Below are 20,975 nucleotides of genomic sequence, written 5' to 3'. Positions count from 1 at the left end.
TCATAATTTTGAATGCTTCATGAAAATAATCTGTCAAGAGCCATGAAACTAGAAAAGATATCCTGACCCATTAGTCTGTCAAAAAGGTTAAGGAAACCACCGTTGCTTACAAGTAAGCAGCAACAGACAGGTGTCTCCATTAATTGCAATGCAAAATAATTATAAGAGCACAAAATATCAGTGTCATAGGAGGATATGCCCACAAAATAGATGAAAGTATAATCTGCAGAATATTAAAGTTAGTATTACTTAATACTAAAATTAGGAAAGTCATAGGAGAAAGAACAATATAAATTGAAAGTAGAAAAACTCCTAATACATATAATTGCATACCCCAAAAAAGAAAACTGAAGCAATGGAAGAAAAGAAATAAAGCATTCTGATTCAGGAAAACATTCTTGAAATTAAAATGGAAAAGACTTAAGTTAAAAGAAGGATTTCTTAAAGGAAAAGAAAGATTCCTTGTCCACATCCAGGCGTAAAGAACAAGTCATTTATTTGGAATAGAAAGTCAGTTGGAGAGAAAGAAGGAGGGCAGAAGGAGGTGGTGAGGAGTTATAGGCAAAAGGAGGATAAAAGACACAGATACCAGTCAAATCATGTGGGCCTTATTTGGATACAAATTCAAACAAATTTTAACATGTCCAGGATCCCCAGATGGCTCAGCGGTTTAGCGCTGCCTTCGGCCCAGGGCGTGATCCTAGAGTCCCGGGATCAAGTCCCACATCGGGCTCCCTGCATGGAGCCTGTTTCTCCCTCTGCCTGCGTCTCTGCCTCTCTCTCTCTGTGTCTCACATAAATAAATAAATAAATAAATAAATAAATAAATAAATAAATAAATAAATAAATAAAATCTTTAAAAAAAAGTTTAAGAATTTTAACATGTCCAAGACAGTTGGGAATTTGAAACTCTGTGTATTTGAAAATATTAAGAAACTGTATAATGGCATTGTAGTTAGGAGTTATAAAAGGTCCTTTATTTTTTAGAGACAACTCTTTATTTATGAAGGAAATTGAGATGTCTGATATTTGCTTCAAAATAAAAAAAGAGGATGGTAAATAAATAATTGATTGGGTAGATAAAACACTGGCCATGAGTTAGTAAATATTGAAGCTGTGTAACAGTTACGTGGGATGATTTGTGGTATGTTGTCTACTTGGTATGTGTTTAACACAATTCACAGTACAGAGTTTTAAAATAATTTTTTTGTCCTCAGATAGGATGGAGAGTTCAAGCCTAGGCAAAATACATGCTTTCATTTTCCTAAAGACACCCAAGGTTTCTAGAGTATCAGTTCATGGAAGTATTTCCCCCCTGTGTCATGCTAACCTGTTGCAGTTGTGTAGATTTTCCTTAACATTAATTCATTTAACCTCTTTTCACATCCATTCCCCCGAATGCATGTGTCTGAGAAGAATTTCCTGATTCTTTTTTTAGGATTGTGGAGAAGGGATATTATAGTGAACGAGATGCTGCAGATGCTGTTAAACAAATCCTGGAGGCAGTTGCCGTAAGTATGAAGTGACAGCACTAGTGTGACTCTTGGTAACCTTGTCCTTGTGCAGAATCATCCCTCACCATGCATGTCTGTGACCAGCCGTTACATTCATAGCAAAACAGTGCGAAATGCTTGGTAGACAGTATGCTGAGTACATTTATATTTTCTCTTGATTACTCTCACTCCGAAAGACGTGGTCCTCCTGTAAGATGCCGTCAGTCTGTTAACATAATTTCCCATTATTATGAAATCAAATCAGACTTTGGGGCTTATAGTCGTTCTCCTCTCTTTCTTTCCATTTCTTGAGTTTGTTTCTCCATTGTTTTTGTTATTCAGCAGGGAAGTGGAGGGAGGCAGAATGTGATAAATATAGATCTGGGAGCATAGGGGCTATTGATTTTTCTTTCAAGACAAGAAGTAAGAAAATTCAAGTAAAAATTCTGACAATTTTATTTTTTTAAGGAAGAAATCCAAGTTGATGTTTTTAACGAGAACAAAGTTTTGTAAGTTAATAATGGAAATGTGTACCCATATTTACACAAAAATAGAATTTTGAGAAGCTTGTTGGATTGAATTAATAAGGAAAAATCTGCCTAGATAAGACAGACTCCACTGATGAAAACCTTCCCATAGATTTAATGGTGTCTAATAGGTGCTGAAACACTTTGGTGATTCATTTATTGAATATAAAGTCAGAACAAATTATTCTCTAAACAAACAGGATGAAGCCCAAGGGAAAATATTTATCAGGGTTAAAGAGACAAATCTCTAAAATATACCTCGAGTTAAGTTATATTCTATTGTTTAGAGTCAGTTATATAAGTAAAATCATCATTCAGTATCTTGAAGAACCAGCCACAGTAACAAAAGCACACATCCTATGAACTTTTCCCCCAACCAAAACAGGAAGGAGGAGAGAGGGAAGAAGGGAGAGAAGGAAGGAAAGACGGAAAGACTCTGGCGTCTAACTAGCTCATCTATCATTGAGGAAAAGGGAAAACACAGTCTTCACAAAGTGCACAGGACTGCTAGAGAGAGCAGATCTGGCGTCTAACCAAGCCCACGATTGAGCTATCAACACCAAGTTCAATAGACCCACTCTTTCCACATTGTTCCTTCCTGTAAAACTGTGTTGGTCTTTTTGCTATGGTGGGGGAGAAAATGTTTGAATTTGGGGTGGATAAAAGCTGGAGAGGATGGCCTGGAATTTTACTCTCCAGTACACAACACAGCTCCTAATCACATGAATATTGAATTTCAAATTCATCCTCTTAAGCATGCCCAAAATAATCACTCCATTCTAGATTTTTTGGTCACCATCCCTGGTTTCCTGAGCTTACCAGCTTAGGAGCTCTGCCCTTACCGTCTCTCCTCACATCCACCTTTCCAACGTCAGTGGGGTCTTCTTCTACTGCCCATGAATGTAACCCTGCTTCCTACCATGCTGGGACTGCCCCTTTATTAAACAAAACGAACAAAACAAAACTTGTAGTTGCTTCCAGTTCCTGTCCTTAAATGTATAGGTCTAGAATTCTCTTTTGCAGTCCCTGCTTTCATCTTGTCACTTCTGTGTTCAGTAATGGCAGTTTTATGCCTTTCTTAAATACCCATTTAAAAACATCATTCCTCATTACCACATGCAATAGATTATCTAGTTAAGTAAACGTGCTGGCACTGGCCCACCATCACTTTACCCTAATCAGGCAGGAAGCTAGTGTTACTTTTAAGAGTATTTTAGGAGTCAGTCAGAGTCTAGATAGGTGAGCCTGGGCCTTGGACCCAATCACTAAATACTTCTAATCCTCAGTTTTCTCATGTAAATAGGCATAGTATTCAACCTAACAGAGCTGTGGAAAAAACTAAATAAGATGAAGCATGGAAAAAAAAAAAAAAAAAAAAAAAAGATGAAGCATGGAAGTCATAGCAGTGTTCAAAAAAGAGGGAAAAGGATAGGCAACGTGAGACTCAGGACATTCATGTAAAGATATATTAGATGATGTAAATCTATACATACATGTCTCCTCCCCAGCTAAGCACTGAAGTCAACTGACAATAGTCAGTGCTTGGTAAATATTTACCAAATAAATAGCTGAAAAGATATCAAAATAGGAATAGTCACTATTCTGTTTGTCTTTCTAGATGCTGATACGTTTAGTGAAACATCCTTACTGTCATTTTTCTACTCATTTCATCTGAAATAAAGCTTTCTTTATAACTTGTTTCCATTCATGAGATTCTTTTCTGCTCTTACTATCATTTAATTCTTTTCCTTTTGCTCAAAATGCACCTTCTTCAATACGTTCTTTCTGGGTGCCTCCATCCATTTAGGTCAGCTCTTGATTCTTTTGGCGTGTCACAGTGGGCATGCTTCAATTTAGTGATACCTCAGGTAAACAACTGGGAGAACTCTGTCTTCATTCAATCAATGAGAAATGAATGCTTTCAGCATCAGACTTTTCCACCTATTGGAGTTATACACCAATTAAGGAGTAAAAGGGCCCCCAACAGGGATGCCCCAGATAGGGGGTACCCCACATAGAAAAGAGGGACTAGACTTTAACTCTATTCCAGATTTGCAAAGATGGGTTGATTAGTCTACTGCTAATCCTCAAATTAAAACAAAATACATTGTTATTCTACCTACTTAGAAAGTTTCAGTTTAGTAAGTAGGTTACCAGGCAAAGGGAAAAAAAAGAGAGAGGCAAACCAGGAAACAGACTCCTAACTCTAGAAAACAAACTGATGGTTACTAGAGAGGAGGTGGTGGGGGGAGGGGAGAAATAGGTGAAGGAGATTAAGAGTGCACTTGTGATGTATGGAAGTGTCAAAACACTGTATATACCTGAAACTGACATTACACTGTATGTTAACTATGGGAATTTAAAAAGAAAAGCTTAAACAATAAAAAAATAAAAAGTAGAAATAAGTAAGAGCAAAAAAATAAAAGTAAATTACCACATTCAAGTCACTCTTTGAAAGAAGGTTTATAAAAATCAAATTTTCTCTAATTGCTACAACTAAGAATTAGAGAAAAAAAAAGTTAAAGTCATTTCCCTAAGTGTTTCCCCAGGTAAAAAGCAAGCAATTTTAAACTTGAGGGAAGTGGCTGACATTTATGAAATAATTTATTGTCAACTACATAGCTATAGATAGCTATAAAAATAGGACAGTTGGGAACTCAAAGTAATCAGTGATACATCTCACATTTCCTCTGTATCACACACTTAGAAGACTATATCTAGGCTGGCTTTTGAAAGCACAGAAACAGAAAGCTTAAAGATTGGAAAGTTCTTGGGAAATAATGTTGTGGGGATAACTATACCCCTTAGGTAACAAATCGCACAATCCTTCCCTTCCTCCCCTCTTCACCCTAATTCTTGCCCCAAATATTTCACAGTATTTGTCTGACTATAATCTAGCTCCTTCTGCTTTTTAAGCTTTAAATAGAATTTTTGAAAGCTTTTAAAGTAAATTTGAAAGATGTTTTCCTGTTTTTTTGTTTCTTGTTTTTTTGTTTGTTTGTTTGTTTTTCTGTTTTTTAATTCATCCAGTTAGTCTGTGAGGGCAGATCATTAAGTCTTCTTGAAGACTTCCTGAAGTGAATTCCAGGTTGTCCCAAATCAGATGCTTTACGTCAAGCTGGACATTCTGGAAGGGTCATCATGTCCTCATCTGTCATAAAGCACAGTGCCTAACTTTTAAAGCCCTCCTTTTCCATTTATTTACTTGAAAAGATAACTAGGGAATATTCCATCACCTCTGAAGTCTCTTCCTGTTGCCACCACCTCTTGTCCTTCTTTTGTTCCTCCTGATGTCCTACTGTCTCTGTTCCCTAGAAAATCACTATCTTCCTTTTTTACCCCACTCCTGATGCCACTTTGCATCTTTTGCTGGCCATAGTTCTCTTAGATAGTATGTCTTAATTTCAAAGTCATGACTTGAGAGCCTGGAGAAACTTATACATACAATAGACATAGAGTATCTATTGAATTTAATAAAATAAAAGGAAATGGTTACAGAACTTAAATATGTCTGCCACCGTAGCAATAGATTTAGGGTCAGAATTTTTTTTAAAAAAATTGTCATAATGGGGGTGACAAGTTGCACACAAAAGCATCTAACTCTTTAAAGTTATGGAAACCAATTTGGCATCTGAACATTGAAGTAGAGCAGGATGTGGACATGATTATAAGGACAAGAAAAGATGAAGTAGTACAGGCTTCTTTTGGTAAAAAATTTTAAGACCTGTAGCCTCCCCTAAAAAGGAACAGATTTACCCTATTAAAGGATCTATTGATAAAGAATTGATGAGTAAATTCTTGAAGAACTGGAAAGGAAAAGGGGGAGTACTAAACTAAGGTCCATGCAGGTAGCACCTACAGGAAGCAGCCTCTGCTCAGACTAGGGGAACAAAGCATGTGAGATGATTAAAGCTTAGACATTTTTTTTTATTTTTTAAAAGGATTTTATTTATTCATGAGAGACACAGAAAGAGGCAGAGACACAGGCAGAGGGAGACATAGGCAGAGGGAGAAGCAGGCTCCCTGCAGGGAGCCTGATGCGGGACTCGATCCCAGGACCCGGGGATCACACCCTGAGCTGAAGGAGATACTTAACTGTTCAGCCACCCAGGCATCCCTAAAGCTTAAACATTTAAAGAAGGAGTGATGAAGGCTCACTGCCTGGCTGGTGCTGGTGTCCAGTCTCTGAGCTAGAGGAATTGCCCCCGAAGCTGGCACTCCAACCTTTGAGAATGGTGTTCTAGCCAGTTAGAGCTGGTGTTGCTGAAGAGGAACACTGGTTGGTTCTGTGAGCATTGGAAAAACTGCAGTCAGCAGCTGCTGCTAGAATGATCCGCACTGCAGAATAAAAATGTGTCTTTAGGGTGCATGGGAATAACAAGCAGAAAGATAGGCACAGAAAGCAAGGAGGACTGAGCGGGTCCCTTCATCCTCCTTCAACCTTCTACTCTCTCCCTAGCACCCTCTAATAGCAGAGCCGAACAGAAAGCCAGCAGAAGGGAAAGTGTGGCTTCTAATTCAAAGTGGACTGAGGAAGGGTGATTTACAGTTGAGAGCCAATCGCTTAATAAATGGTAGAGGAATATATTTGCTTTTTTTTTCCAGGAATTTATTTGAAACAAAAAATAAATTTTCTAAGTTCCTATTGCTATTCATAGTCATCTAAAATGTTCAGTCTTTACTACTGTGCGTGAAATGGTTCTAGAAGTCAATGAAATCAAAACAAGTGCAGCAGCATTAAAATAAACCACTGTCTATATTTAGTCCTGAGCACCATCCTTGATAATATTTATAAGTTTGGTGGACAACATATACATTATCAGATTTATATTTCTTGACACATTCAAACCATCTTCCACCTGACCTCTTATTCTCTGTTGATAGAGCCAATGTACCTTCATAAAGATGGAAGCTGTCAGAATGTTTTTTTTCCCAGCCTCCCTTGCAGCTAAGCAAAGGCATATGACCTGATCCTTAGCAGAGAGTTCTGATGAGTATTCTGAGTGTGGGTTCTGGGAAAACTTCTTAATAAAAGGAGACCCAAGGAAGGAAAGTCCATTTCTCTTTTTCAGTGGCATAGTCAAGTCTGCATATGATGCAGGAAACTGCTTTTTCTATCTTGTAATTAAGAAGAAAAACATAATTGTGTTGAAGAAGGTGGAGAAAAGAGTAGACCACTTTAGAATTCTCCTCCTGTTTGTTATCTCAGAGGATAATAAGATTCTCAATATTTCTGCCACTTTAAATTATATATCCTGTTACTTGAAGCAATAAGATACTGAACTTCTTGAATAAACTTTTGAGTATATACTAATAATTCTGTGGTCAGAGCAAGTTGTGTAATTTTTCATCCATCGAAACATAACAGAGGGCATACTCCTTGATAAAAAGATTCTTGTCCCCACAAATTTCTAAAAATTGAATTTCACTGAATACCAAGCACACATCCACTCCCTGATAAATCCGTGAGGTTTAAGGTTATTAACAGTAGCGAGCTTGCTTCTTCTGATAACTGTTGTTTTTGTGAATATTGTTCCCACTTGGGTCCATTATTGTCAGTGAGAAGATTCCGAGAGTTCAATTAAGTAATGAGCCACTAGAACAGAAAATATGGGGTTCTTTGTGGTTTGTTTTAAATCTGTCAGTTCCTATGGTATTTGCATTTATTTCTGGAGGGATTTTGTCTCTTGTTACTCACATTTGAATATCTCTGGGGGATGGATTTTCATGCAAGGCTCAAAGCACTGAAACACTATAATGACAGCTTTACCAGTAAAAAGTAAAAGTAGTTATATACTCTTATTAAGAATTGAGATATCACAATTACCAGAAAAGAAATAAAAAATAGTTCTGTTAATATTCTAATATTTTAATTTATAAACACAGAATTAAATAGAGTAGCAGCTCAGCCAGAGCATAGGTATTTTATTAGAAAAGAGTTTGGAACAAAAAATAGTCTATATTCTGAAAATTATAGCTCAATATTAGAAAGCTAGAAATCTAAAAATAATTTCTGGGAGGCAGAGTATCTTTCTTATTAAATGTTTCTATACATCATGATCAGCAGTAATAATGATATCAGAATTTTGTCAGATTCCATCTAAGTGGCTTCCTCTCTCTTGAGTTCTGGGAGAATCACAATTCTAGGAACATATATTAAGAAGCTGACTAGTTCATGGGCCAGATAGACACATAAGCACACGGCTGTACAGTGACCTATGTGCATCTGTTGATGCATTTTGCAGACTAGAGAAAGAGAAAGCTATTCAGTATACCTAGAGAGAAACTGAGTCAGAAAAATCTTGCCAGAGGAAGTTATATTTGAGTTGGGTTTTAAAAGAAAAATTGTTTTAACAGGCAGCCAGTATGAAAGAAATGGAATTCAGGGATATTCCTTTTCTCCCACAGATTTTTAGGGAACATAATAGACCAAAGGTGCAAAGGCATGAACTGCTGGTCTTTGGCTATGGCCAGGAGTGAAGTACACTTGGTGAGGACCAGGGCTTGCAAGAAGTGAGAAGCCCATCTTGAGGGTCTACCATGACTTTCAAAAGAGGTTCATATGACTGGTGATGAGCAGACCTGAGGGACCTTTGCTACAGGACCGTCATCCCGACGGCGGCATGAAGTCCACAAGCAGTGAGACCAGTTAGGAGGCTGCGGCAGGGTCAATCAGGAGGGACGTGGTTTGTGGCTGTATGAAGGGAGTGTGCTAACCAGCGAAGCCCAGAATCCCCCTTGAAGCTTCACGGTCAATATTAAAGAATGTTACTTATGCAAAGACATGGAGATAATGAAAAATAACCCACGGCAGGCAGCATGCGGATGAGCAGTTAGAGGTTTGATAAGAACTTCTCACCGAACTCTCTCACCTTCTCTGCTCTCCTTTACCTGCTTGTTCTCTGAGATTTTATTCCACTTTCTTCCATCCAGTCTCTCAGCTCCTCTAATGACCTGTGTTTCTTCCATTCCCATTTCCCTCTCCTCCAGCTGGGAACTAATGATGAATAAAACAACAGCAGCAAAAATAACAAACATTTTAAGAGCCATTAGACCAGGATGACTGTGTTTACTACACACAGCACATGTTGTACGTAGGTGCCCAGGAGAGCTATAGAGAATAAATAGGAGACACAGTCACTGCCTGGAAGAATTAACAAGGCAAAGAATATTTTTAAAAATAACATCTAAGTTATCTTTCGTCTCAGGATTGAGATGAGTGTTTTCACTGGTAAGAAAGCCCACTGAAATGTCATGGACATGATGTCTGATTCATGTTTGATGACCTCAGATTATAGTCTTTGCAGATTCATTCATAGCTATTTTGGCAGGTTTCTGTTGATGAGGGCATGAGATTCACAGATTCATTGATCTTATAGCAGGAGAATTGGATAATCTCCAGTAAGGGTGGGAAATATTGTCTAGCTAATGATGGCAGTATCCAAAAAAGCATAAAAGAGCAATTGTTTGTGAGGTACTCACAATACCCTTAGGAGGCCGGGAACGGCAAGTATTGTATTGTGTCTGTTTCCGTAGATGACCTATGAAGACTAATGTGAATGAAGAGAAAAAGAAAAAGGTGGGCATTCAAGCTATAAGGGAATACAGTTTTGAGTAAGGTAATAAGTTTTAATTATGTTTAGAAATGTTTATTCCAAGCAGGTGTATATAGACTGTGAGAGGAAAGGAATTATCATATTATCACAATATATTTTTTATTTTCAAACCTTACTCTAATCAGTAACTTGGCCTATTTTCCATTCTTGTGACACCTCCATTGTACATGTACGTATTCTGTTCCTCTGATACTAAATGCTGTGAAAAGCTAAAATTCAGGGGAAAAGCTGAGCAAAGGATTGTGCCACCCACAATGGGGTCTCTAGGAGGACAGTCTCTTCTTGACATCAATATAATGTACATGCGACAGCCTCTACCTACTATGAGCTACAAGGGACGGACTCTCAGCTGGAAAGATTCCTTTGACAGTGATCCCCTTTTAAGAAAGAATGATTGTGTGTGAAATATCAAAGTATCGTGCTTTGAAGGTGAACCGTGATCTTTTCTTTATAAGTATGCTTCTCTCCATGGGTGGTAGAGTGACTAAGGTTAGACTCTAGTTAAATATTTCTATGTTGTTCTTCCGTCGTTTGTTTATTGGAGGATGGGGATGGGACCATGAAATTTATTTCCCTACTCTCTGGCCCAAACCTACAGTGTCCCTGTCTTGAGGAAATAAAGTCCTATTTTATGTTATATGGTGCAGTGTGAATCTACTACTTGTAATGTCCTTGACCCATAAACATGAATTTTTATTTTGGGAATGGCTAATTCAGAGGCAGTTTTGAAAAACATGAACAATGCTCTCAAAAAGAATATTTTTTTTATTTCTAGAAGAACATTCAGTCAATATTATAATATTCTGTTAATTTCATTCTTTGAACATGGAATTTTTATTTTATTATTATTAAATAATTCAGGAACAAATTCTGCAAAAGTTTTACAGTATATTTTTTACCTGCCCTTGTAAATAAGAGATAGATAATTCAGTGAAGATGCTAAATTACCATACAGACAGAGGCCTAGGTCATAGCCTGTGCACATTACACTGGTCATAGGAACAGAAGGTTAACCTGGTTTTCTTATTTTAATCAACTCCTTCCCTCCCATCTTAAGTGTTTAGCTCCTGAATAAGGAATGTTCATAAAAGTGCAGTTTACTCACTTTGACTGAGATGCAGAATTTCTCAACGGGGATGATGGGAACAGTAGTTTCATTCGGGCAAAGCAGTTCTTTTGTGTTTGGTATTTCTGACTCTGATGGCCTGTTCTGGCTGCTATAGCAGGATACCATAGACTGGGGGGCTAAACAATAAACATGTATTTCTCGCAGTTCTGGAGGCTGGGGGTTCCAGATCGGGGTGCCAGCATGGTGAGACTTTTGGTGAGGGCTCTGTTGCTGGCTTTCAATATGCTGCCTTCATTCTGTATCCTTACATGAGGAGGAGTGTGAGCTCCCGTCTCGTCTCTTCATCTTCTTGGAAGGGCACTAATCCCCTCTTGGGGCCCCACCCTTAAGACCTTGGATCTAATTACCTTCAAGGGCTTCACCTCCAGATACCATCACACTGAGGACTAGGACTTGAACATTTGAATCCTTGGGGACACATTCGCCCAGAGTGCTTGTTCCAATAACTAAATGCCAGTGGGAGACCCAGATTTTGTGACAAAAGAAGAAGACTTTCACACAATTTCCAATCCATCTAAGTGGAACCTTTCCCCTAATCTGTTTTCTTTCTCTCTCCCTCTTTCAACCTCTCTCCCTTCCTCCTTCCTTCTATTCTCACCTCCCTCTTTACCTTGTAAATTCCAAAGAATCATCACCCTCCAAAGATTCAGAGAAATGTAAACACCATTGCAGTGTGTGCAGTGCTAGACGTTGTAATAATTCTTGTTAACTTTTTGCCTCCTTTAAGGAAATTTCAATAACCATTAGTGGTTTCAAGATGTTTTTTGACCTAGGAAAAGAATACCTTCCTCACTTAGTGTCCCATTTTATCATTCTGGCTTTTGTAAATGTAATTTAAGGTCCCTCTGTGCGATATCCTCTTTATTTTTAGCTCATGAAAGAAGTATGGTATAATTCTAATGTATCTTACATGCCATGTATTTAATATTAATCTTCCCTGGTTCCTGAACATTGATGTTTTCTCCAGATTATTTTGCTTAAAGTTTACAGAGCCTGATCTCATTTTTTTCATAGAAATATTTCCCTATATATTATCAATCTGAAAATTTTTCCTGGAATGTCAGGGCTCTGCCTACTATGTTATAAAGTGGTTGGTAAGTTAAATAGAGAATGGCTTGGCCATACACTGCACACTTAAAAATAATAAAAACTCAGACTTTATTAATAAGACATCCAAATGTTTTAAAAGATAGATATGAATTGAGAGGTGCCCAGTTGGCTCAGTTGGTTGAGTGTCCAACTCTTGGTTTCAGCTCTGGCCATGATCTCAGGGCTCCCCTTTCGGCATCGAGTCTGCTTCTCCTCTCTCTCTGCTCCTCCCCACCCTCCGCCCCACTCTCACTTCCTCTCTCTCTCTCTCCCTCTCTCTCTCTCTCAAATGAATGGATGAATCTTAAAAAAAAAAAAAAAGTACATATAAGTTGCATGATTATATTAGCAAATGATGCCCACCAGGAAAATGAATAATTTACACACATAACCTGGGCCGTAGATGAGGGTGAGTCACATTTAACTGTCTTTGTTTTCTTTATGTAGCAGAATGTGTTGAACTGAAAGTATAGTAAGAATTGCGGCTCTAAACCTGCGTGTTGGCAATGATTGCATTGTCGTCTCCGTAATCCTCAGTTTCCCTCACATCTACTTTTTGATATTTAAAAGACATTGCTTGAACATTTGGGATCCTTCTTGATTTGTAAGAGAAAAGCATACATGGTATGATAGCATTTCTCCACTCAGCCCTCCACTGTCACCCCGCCAGACTCCCCACCCTGCGTGTGTGACCCTTGGACTCCTGCCTGGAAGGTCTCCTCTCCAGGGGACCATCTCATTCACGGTGCTTCAGTGACCTTCTGTCCCTCCAATAGGAGAAATCCTAGGCCCTGGAACTCTGAATTCTTGTTTGAAACTAGAATAAATGAGTGCCTGGGGGACTCGTTGGTTATGCATCTGCTTTGGGCTCCGGTCATGCACTGGGGTTCTGGCATCGAACCCCACTTTGGGCTCCCTGCTTGACATGGAGTCTGCTTCTCCCTCTGCCTCTCCCTCCACTCATGCCCTCTCTTTCTCTCTCTCTTTCAAATAGATGAATAAAGTCTTTAAAAAAAAAAAAAAGAAACTGGAATACAAATTCCTTGAGGTCTTGGACCTCACTGTACTATGGCCAGTGTCTGGAGTGTTTCCTGATACACATTAGGTCTTCTGTAAATATTTGTTGGATGACTTGACTGACCAAAGATCTTCATTCATTTATTCATTCATGCATTCATTCACCAGCTAACCAAACAAACTAGAAATGTTTATCGAGCATGTTTAGTTCCTACCACTGTGGAGTCATTAAAAAACACATGGCCCCTATGTGCCAAGAGTTCGTGTTCTTTGGCCCATTAACTTGCTAACTGCAAAATACTCAGTATATTAGTTTTCTTTTACTAACTAACAAATTACCACAAATTTAACAGCTTAAAAGGTCTGGAGTCCAGTGGGCTCTAGTGGGTTCTCTGGTTAGTCTCACTAGGTAGAAACCAAAGTGGTGGTCAGTGGGGCTCGTATCCGTATGCTCTGAGAGAACATGCTCCCAGGCTTGTTCAGGTTGTTGGCTGAGGTCACCTTCATGTGGTTGTGGACTGGAGTCCTTGTCCCCTTCGTACCAGCCCACAGCCTGAAGGCTGCCTGCATTTCTTGGCACATCCTTCCTCCACAGCCAGCTGAAGTGCTTCAACTACCTGGTTTTCTTTTCTGCTCCCAGCCAGAGAAAACTCTGCTTTTCAGGGGCACGTGAGATTTGATTAAGCCTGTGCGAATCATCTCCCTTTTGTCATTTAAGTTACCATGATCATAGGGATGCTAACCTCCTCACTCAGAGATCCCACCCACACTCAGGGGACAGCTGGTCCCATAGCGGGGCCATTGTTGGCATTCTGCCCACGGCACCCAGACCCCCCTATTCTTTTTTTTGTTTAAAGATTTTTTATTTATTTATTCATGAGAGAGAAAGAGAGAGAGAGAGAGAGAGAGGCAGAGACACAGGCAGAGGGAGAAGCAGGCTCCATGCAGGGAGCCTGACGTGGGACTCGATCCTGGGTCTCCAGGATCAGGTCCTGGGCTGAAGGCGGCGCTAATCCGCTGAGCCACCCAGGCTGCCCAAGACCCCCCTGTTCTTGAGAATCGGTGTGTGATGCAGGAGTTTCTCCATAACGCCCGTAGTCTAATCAACCCCAACCATGGTTTCCATTGGAAAGTAAATTAGGAGTCCAAAGGTTGACCCAGTCACAAGAATAAATTTGAATGTCATCGCTTTCCAGGCCTTCCAGAGGCTCCTTTACTGACAAGTGTTTTGGGTTGTTTGTTTTTTAATGTGTAGCACTTACTATGTGTTCTCATGCTCTTCCTTTTATTCTTTTCTCTTGTTTTATTCTCCTGGTTTTTATGTTAGGAAATCAATTCGGCTACTTCAAAGCATTAGCCACAACGAGCATTTTCAAAGGTTTTCAGAACTGCTGTTAGGAAACAAGCTCAAACACAGATCACAGATCAGTGATCAAAAAGAAGGAATGATGGCTGTGGCTGAGACTGTGTGGCATCTTGGCACATAAAAATACAAATAGTGTCCTCAGATACATTTCTTTTTCATGTTGCTCTCGTATCTTGTTTCCCTTAACAATAAGTCTTAGAAATCTTTCTGTTGATAAATTAGTTTGCTATCAAGGCATAACAAATTACCACAAACTTAAAAGCATAACCAGCACACATGTGGTATCTCCTAGTTCTGGTAGGTCAGAAATTGGGCACGACATGACTAGATTCCCTCAGTTCCAGAATCTAGGTATCAGCAGGCTGCCTTTCTGTCTGGAGGCTCTGTGAAAGAGTCTGCTTCCGGGCACATTCAGTGTGTTGGCAGGATCCAGTTCCTTGTAGCTGCCTTGGCACTAGACCGTCTCCATCTTCAAGCCTGCAGTGGCGCATCAGGTGCTTCTCATGCTGTGAATCTCTTCGACTTATTCTTTGCATTCTTCTTTCGATTTTAAAGGCTCATGCGGTTACACTGGGCCCATCTGGATAATCCGGGATGGTCTCTGTATTTTAAGACCAAAGTGATTAGTAACCCTGACTACAAAAGTTCCTTTGGCCAAGTTAATGGCATGTTCATAGTCCTGGGGATGAGAGCATGGAGTCTTCTTAGGGTCCATCATTCTATCTACATCAAATGCATTATATTTTAGTGCATTTGGATCTTTTTCACTCTTTTAATTGCTACAGGATAATATATTTCATACTATGGGTCCTATAATTCATTCAGGTTCTAGATAGTTGTGTAACTTTTTCCCAATTTTAAAAGTTGTGAGTAATATTGTCATAAATATCCTTGTAGGCATATTTACACACAAGTAAAAATATTTCTTTAAGATATGTTCTACGAAGTGGCTTCTTTCATACCCAGAATATATTCATTTTACACAATTTACAGATGCTGATGAATTGCAAGGCTTAACAGCCTACAATCCTGCCAGGAGTCTGCGTTTGCTTTTTTACCAACATGTGCATCTAACCAGTCCTGGATAATACCAGTATTTTGAGAGGAGGGGAAGGGAGTAATATAAGTGCAAAAAAATAATTCATTGCTTTGTTTTGCTTTTTCTAATTTTAATACTAAAGATGTCATGAATATTTCTTCGGTTTATGGGTCCTCTGTCAGTTGGTCATCATATTCTTTACCTTCTTCTATTCTGTGCTCTTTTTGCAATGATAATTTTATGTTTTTTTCTTAATGTGTAGGAGCTCTTTATATATTCATATTTTAATCTTTACTGTATTATCTTTATAGTAATCTTTATCATGTAGACAGATGGACAAATAAAGTAAATGGTTTTTTTCCTAGTTCTGCTTTGTTTATGCTGTCTTGTGATGTGAAAAAAAATTTTAAGTTTTTATTTAAATTCCAGTTAGTTAGCATATAGTGTAATCCTAGTTCCAGGTGTAAAATATAGTGATTGAACACTTCCATATGACACTGGGTGCTCATCATGACAAGTGCCCTCAATCCTCATCACTTATTTTACCTGTCCCTCCACCCACGTTGCCTCAGGATTAGTTTGATTTGACAATTCTATACATTTTCCTATGCTTAGCATGATAAATATGCTTATCATCTGTCACCATTCAAACTTACTGCAGGATTATTGACTCTATTCCCTCTGCTGTACTTTCATCCCTGTGATTGGCTTATTTCATAACTGGAGCTGTGAACCTATTAATCCACTTCACACATTTCACCTGTCCCTCCAGCCCCCTCTCCTCTCACAACCACCAGTTTGTTTTCTTTTTTTATGATTCTATTTCTGTTTGTTTTATTTTTGTTTGTTTGTTTTATTTTTTTAGATTCTACATATAAGTGAAATCATGTGGTCTTTGTCTTCTTCTCTCTGACTTATTTCACTTAGTATAATACTCTCTACATCTATCCATTTTGTCACAAATGGCAAGATGCACACACACACACACACACATCACATCACATCTTCTTTATCCATCCATTTCTGGATGGACACTTAGGTTGCTTCCATATCTTGGTGTGAGCTTAGTGAGTTTTTGTGTATGCATTTATATTTTCAGTTCTTCTGGTGGCTTTCCTTTTATAACTTTATTTTTTTTAAAGATTTATTTATTTATTTATTCATGATAGACATAGAGAGAGAGAGAGGCAGAGACACAGGCAGAGGGAGAAGCAGGCTCCACACTGGGAGCCCGATGTGGGACTCGATCCCAGGAATCTAGGATCGCGCCCTGGGCCAAAGGCAGGCACCAAACTGCTGAGCCACCCAGGGATCCCCTCCTTTTATAACTTTAAACAACATCTTTCAACCTCTATGTTTCATTAAACTTCAGCAGTATATACTATTTTTTCACTGAGAAAAATAGGAAATTAAATTCATCCACTTCTTCAGTTGACCTCTGCCTTCAAATTCTTTCTTGTCCTAGCTCTGTTTTACATTGGTAAGGTTTATGTCATTTATATTCTGCATCTTATTTGTTCATTTGGGTTCTACATTTAAATGGACTTAATGCCCATCACCAGCCCTTTACCACCACATTTGTTTCTCTTTATTTCTCATGTGGCTGACTTTATTCATTCAAATAGTTGGGATTTTGTTTGTATTCTTTGGGTCTTTTGCTTGTTTGTTTTTTCAGTTTGTGGAAAGACATGGCAGCAATATATAGCAATATATTCCCTCAGTGCTTTCATATTTGCAGGGCATACTGTAATATTTGCAGGACACTTGGTTCCAGCCTCAGCAATCTGTGTGTATTCTTCTGCACTGCATGGAAACCTGCCTTGCAAAAATCTGCACCAACTTTATATTCCCCTTCTTACAGATGGTCTGCTTTTTTCTGCCTACAGGTCTAAGAATCCCTTCTTTATCCTTGAAGGTCAATAACTTGAGCAGGTGCATGTCAGTTTCCACAGCTGTTTTCCTGTGAGGAAAGGAACAATAGCATTTCCCCTATTTTACAATTATGCACCAACTAAAGTTCAGAGAAATTGGCTTTTGCAATTTACACAGACTGGAACCAAGGTGGTTAGAACTCCCAGCCTAGGCTTGACGACATGGCCAGGCATCTGTACAAGTCTTCTTTATTGGCCTTTAGGACTCTGGGCCTTTCAAGTTTCAATCTGTATAGAAGTCCACTAATCTACACAGCCTTATGGGTTTTGGATAATTTTCTACACTAAATCTCTGTAACAAAGCAGATGGAACATTTGAGCTGTTTTAGTTCCTGTGACTCTCTGGCCCATTTCTTAGGGAACTTCTGAACGTTAACCTAAGGTTCTTCCCCTTCCTTCATTCATCTTTAATAAATTCTGCCACTAAGTGCATATATTTGTTTTTACTTTTATTTTTTTCTTTTCTTGAGAGATACAAGTTCTGAATTTCAGCAGATCTGCTTCTTCCCTGCAATCCCATGCATTTTCTACCACTAGTGTGTAGCACTAGCCACCTTATATTTTGGTTAGTTGCACATGAGCGTGTCTCCTGAAAGAGGCAGATTCTCTCTAGGCTAGGAATAATGATTTATTCCTCTGTATCTATCATCATTTTCCTCTGGCCTCTACCCACCCCCCTTACAAATACACATACAAACCCCTTATGCCCCTTTGTAGTCATAGCACATAACAAACACAGTATATATTCTTTGACTTGAATCCAGTTGTTTACAAGAACTTATTTAGGATTCCAATATTTTGAGTGCTGGGAATATTTTAGAACTGGCCTTATATCCATGGTTTCTAAAAGACAATGGAAACTCCTAATACATTGAATAATTCAATAAACTGTTAAATCACATTACTTTCAAAAATCACATTACTTTCAAAAATCATATTACTTTCAAAAGTGATAACGCTAATCCAATTTTCCAGGAGAGTGCTTTTCATGGAATATAATGTATTTTAAAATTTAAATAAATACACATAGTATATTTCTCTCTGTTTTGGAAAAGATATCTAATTTCATAGAACTTAATGTGCTGATAGATACAGGGAAAAATCTATGTCGAAAAACAAAATTTCTCATGCATATCATTTGCATTCTAGTCTTGGTTTCTACTCCTCACACTTTAAATGTGAAACACTTATATTTTTTATGAATAATATGTTGAACTATGTGTCATAGGTTCTCAGTGTGTGATTTATTCTTTGAAATATTCCTTTGAATGTTAGAACTCATCTAAAACATATGTAACTTTTAAATTATCTTCCTGACTTTTGCCTGTGAAATTACTGTTAGAGAAACTTAGCCGCACTCAGAGTTAAATGGCTCTGGATCAATCAGAATTCCAGAAATGCAGCTTTATTTTAAGTTGAATATCATTGTGAAAGAGCCTTATGACATACCATTTCACAATGTTCCTACCTTCTGTTTACCCATATAGTAGGCCACTTGGTAAAGAGGCTAAATACTTATGCTAGATTTTGCTAGAAAACTGAAAGAAGAATCTTGAAAGGAATATGTAATTGGAACACATGGGGGCTGCTTCAATAATAGTGACACCAGCCATCACTACCATGTGTTATTAAGTACTTACTGTGAACCAAGCTCTAGCTAAAAGCTTTATGTACATCATTTCACTTAATCTTCATACCTATAAGGCTGTCTCATATTAATTTCACAGATGAAAAAACCGAGACTCCAAGATTAGGTAGCTTTTCCAAGATCATACAGCTGGCTCATGGGGGAATCAGGACTAGAACACAAAATCAAAGATGACTTCAGAGTTCATGTTCTTAAGTACTTTGCTTTCTACTTTCCTCTACAGTAACTGCTATAGACAGTGCTGGACCCAAAGCCAGAAACACAGAGGAGCACAGGGGGCCTTAGCATGGCAAGAATTCAGGGGCCAGCAGTGAAACGAGACAAGTGAGGTACATCCATTTTAAAGATCACATAGCAGGAAAATTCACATTTTTTAAAAAGACACAGGTGCTTTGCAGCAGGTGTGCCTCTTTATGTTTGCCTGTGCTTTTTTACTCTTGGATTCAGTTCTCGAAAACTACATATTTGACATAACAAGAATCACTTCACATGCTATAATTAAAAAATTAAATCTGTCTCAAATAAATTAAGAATATGTGCATGCATATTCCATTCTTTTTTAGGACAAGTGTAGGTGGGAATAATAATAGCTCCACAGATGTAAGTCTTCCAGGTGCAGTCAGCTCTGTAACTTTATCGATGTCCAAGATGATGGTAACATTAAAAGCTAAACATCCTCTATGTGAGTCAATAGTAAGAAATTGGGTAGAAGATTTCTTGTTTAATTCTTTGCAGCCAAATTCAACTTCCATTTATTGCATCTCCTTATAAGTAGTTGTCCTTTTATGCCAGCTTTTTAAGGGTCACAAAGAGAGTGTAGTACTCATGGGCAAATTAGTCATACTGGTCTTACCTGGCATACATGGTCCAGAGCCTGCTGATGACCAAATTGACTCTTAAGTAGCAGCTTCCACTGCTTTCAAGTATTGTGAAAAGCTTTGGAGGTAGGATATGCTGTCTCCATAATCCACTGTTCCCCAGCCCAGTGAGTAGGAGTACAGACTCCAGGCCAGACTCTGCATTCAAATCCCAGAACTGCTACTAACTGTATGAACTTTAGCATGTTATTTGACTTGGCTGTTCTTGATGTGTAAAATGGAGATAATGAAATTATATATACTGATATTATACAGAGGGTTAATATACATGTAAGATATAACAGAATTGATATATTTGGTAAATCACTTAGAACAGTGCCTGTCACATAGTAAGTTCTACAGAAAAGTTATTAAGTAAAAATATTTAAATTTAAATTTTTTTTTTATTTATTTATGATAGTCACAGAGAGAGAGAGAGAGAGAGGCAGAGACACAGGCAGAGGGAGAAGCAGGCTCCATGCACCGGGAGCCTGATGTGGGATTCGATCCCGGGTCTCCAGGATCGTGCCCTGGGCCAAAGGCAGGCGCCAAACCGCTGCGCCACCCAGGGATCCCCTAAGTAAAAATATTTAAATTTAAATGGAGTTTTGCCCACTTCACTCTCATGTTCTCTGCCCCTCCTTTAGTGATATTTGAGTTTGAGATTCCTATTCTAAATAATCTCTTAAAGTCTGGACTGACTCTAGGATTCTTAGAGTAATCCTTCAGAGAGGGCTTTAAAAGAATTTGCCTGTAAAACACCTTAATTGTCTAAATTTACTATAATCTGAAACCTTCTTTAATAAGACTTAATATTCTAATAGGCACTTGATGTTTTTTAACGTATAGATGAGTTGAGGCACTTCAGGCTTAGTAGTAATTTCAACATATGTCAATCTTCAGAGGTTTGATAAAATTGTACTTTCTTTTCTTTAAATGAAATGTTACAGAACACGATAGATCTTTTGACTACTTTTATCAATGAAGATCAAGAGATTGTGTAATTGTCATAAAGCATAGAGATTCTCTGAACAATCACCATATACAGGTGAAGTTGATTTATAATTTTCTGAAGCACCACTGAAATACTTTAATTACTAAATGGACTGTTGTAGTATCTGAAAATGAGTAAAACCAGTGTAATTCCTCATATCAACTCTTTAAGCAGGTTTAAAGCTGCTTTAATGATATACTTGTATAATAATTATACCTTTCATATATTTAGTATTTTTTCCTATTTTGGTAAATGTTCATTTTTTATCA

The 20,975-nt window shown here is 38.2% G+C and overlaps 1 protein-coding gene across 5 annotated transcripts in view; it reads left to right on the top strand.

Moving 5' to 3' along the window:
- CAMK4 (calcium/calmodulin dependent protein kinase IV) overlaps nt 1–20,975 on the top strand; it is a 214,252-nt gene that overhangs the window by 152,861 nt on the left and 40,416 nt on the right. For all 5 annotated transcript variants that reach the window (XR_012012479.1, XR_012012475.1, XM_072787984.1 and 2 more), the window contains one exon: nt 1,439–1,511. Coding sequence is in view for 3 of the 5 variants with exons in the window: in XM_072787984.1 (XP_072644085.1) it covers nt 1,439–1,511 (73 nt within the window). In the remaining 2 variants the exon portion in view is untranslated. The remainder of the gene's footprint in view (nt 1–1,438; nt 1,512–20,975) is intronic.

This window comes from Canis lupus, chromosome 2 (assembly GCF_048164855.1).
Source record: "Canis lupus baileyi chromosome 2, mCanLup2.hap1, whole genome shotgun sequence".
In the NCBI taxonomy this organism is placed as follows: Eukaryota; Metazoa; Chordata; class Mammalia; order Carnivora; family Canidae; genus Canis; species Canis lupus.
Note: the sequence above shows the minus strand (reverse complement) of the source record. Positions and strands in the feature narration are given on the sequence as shown.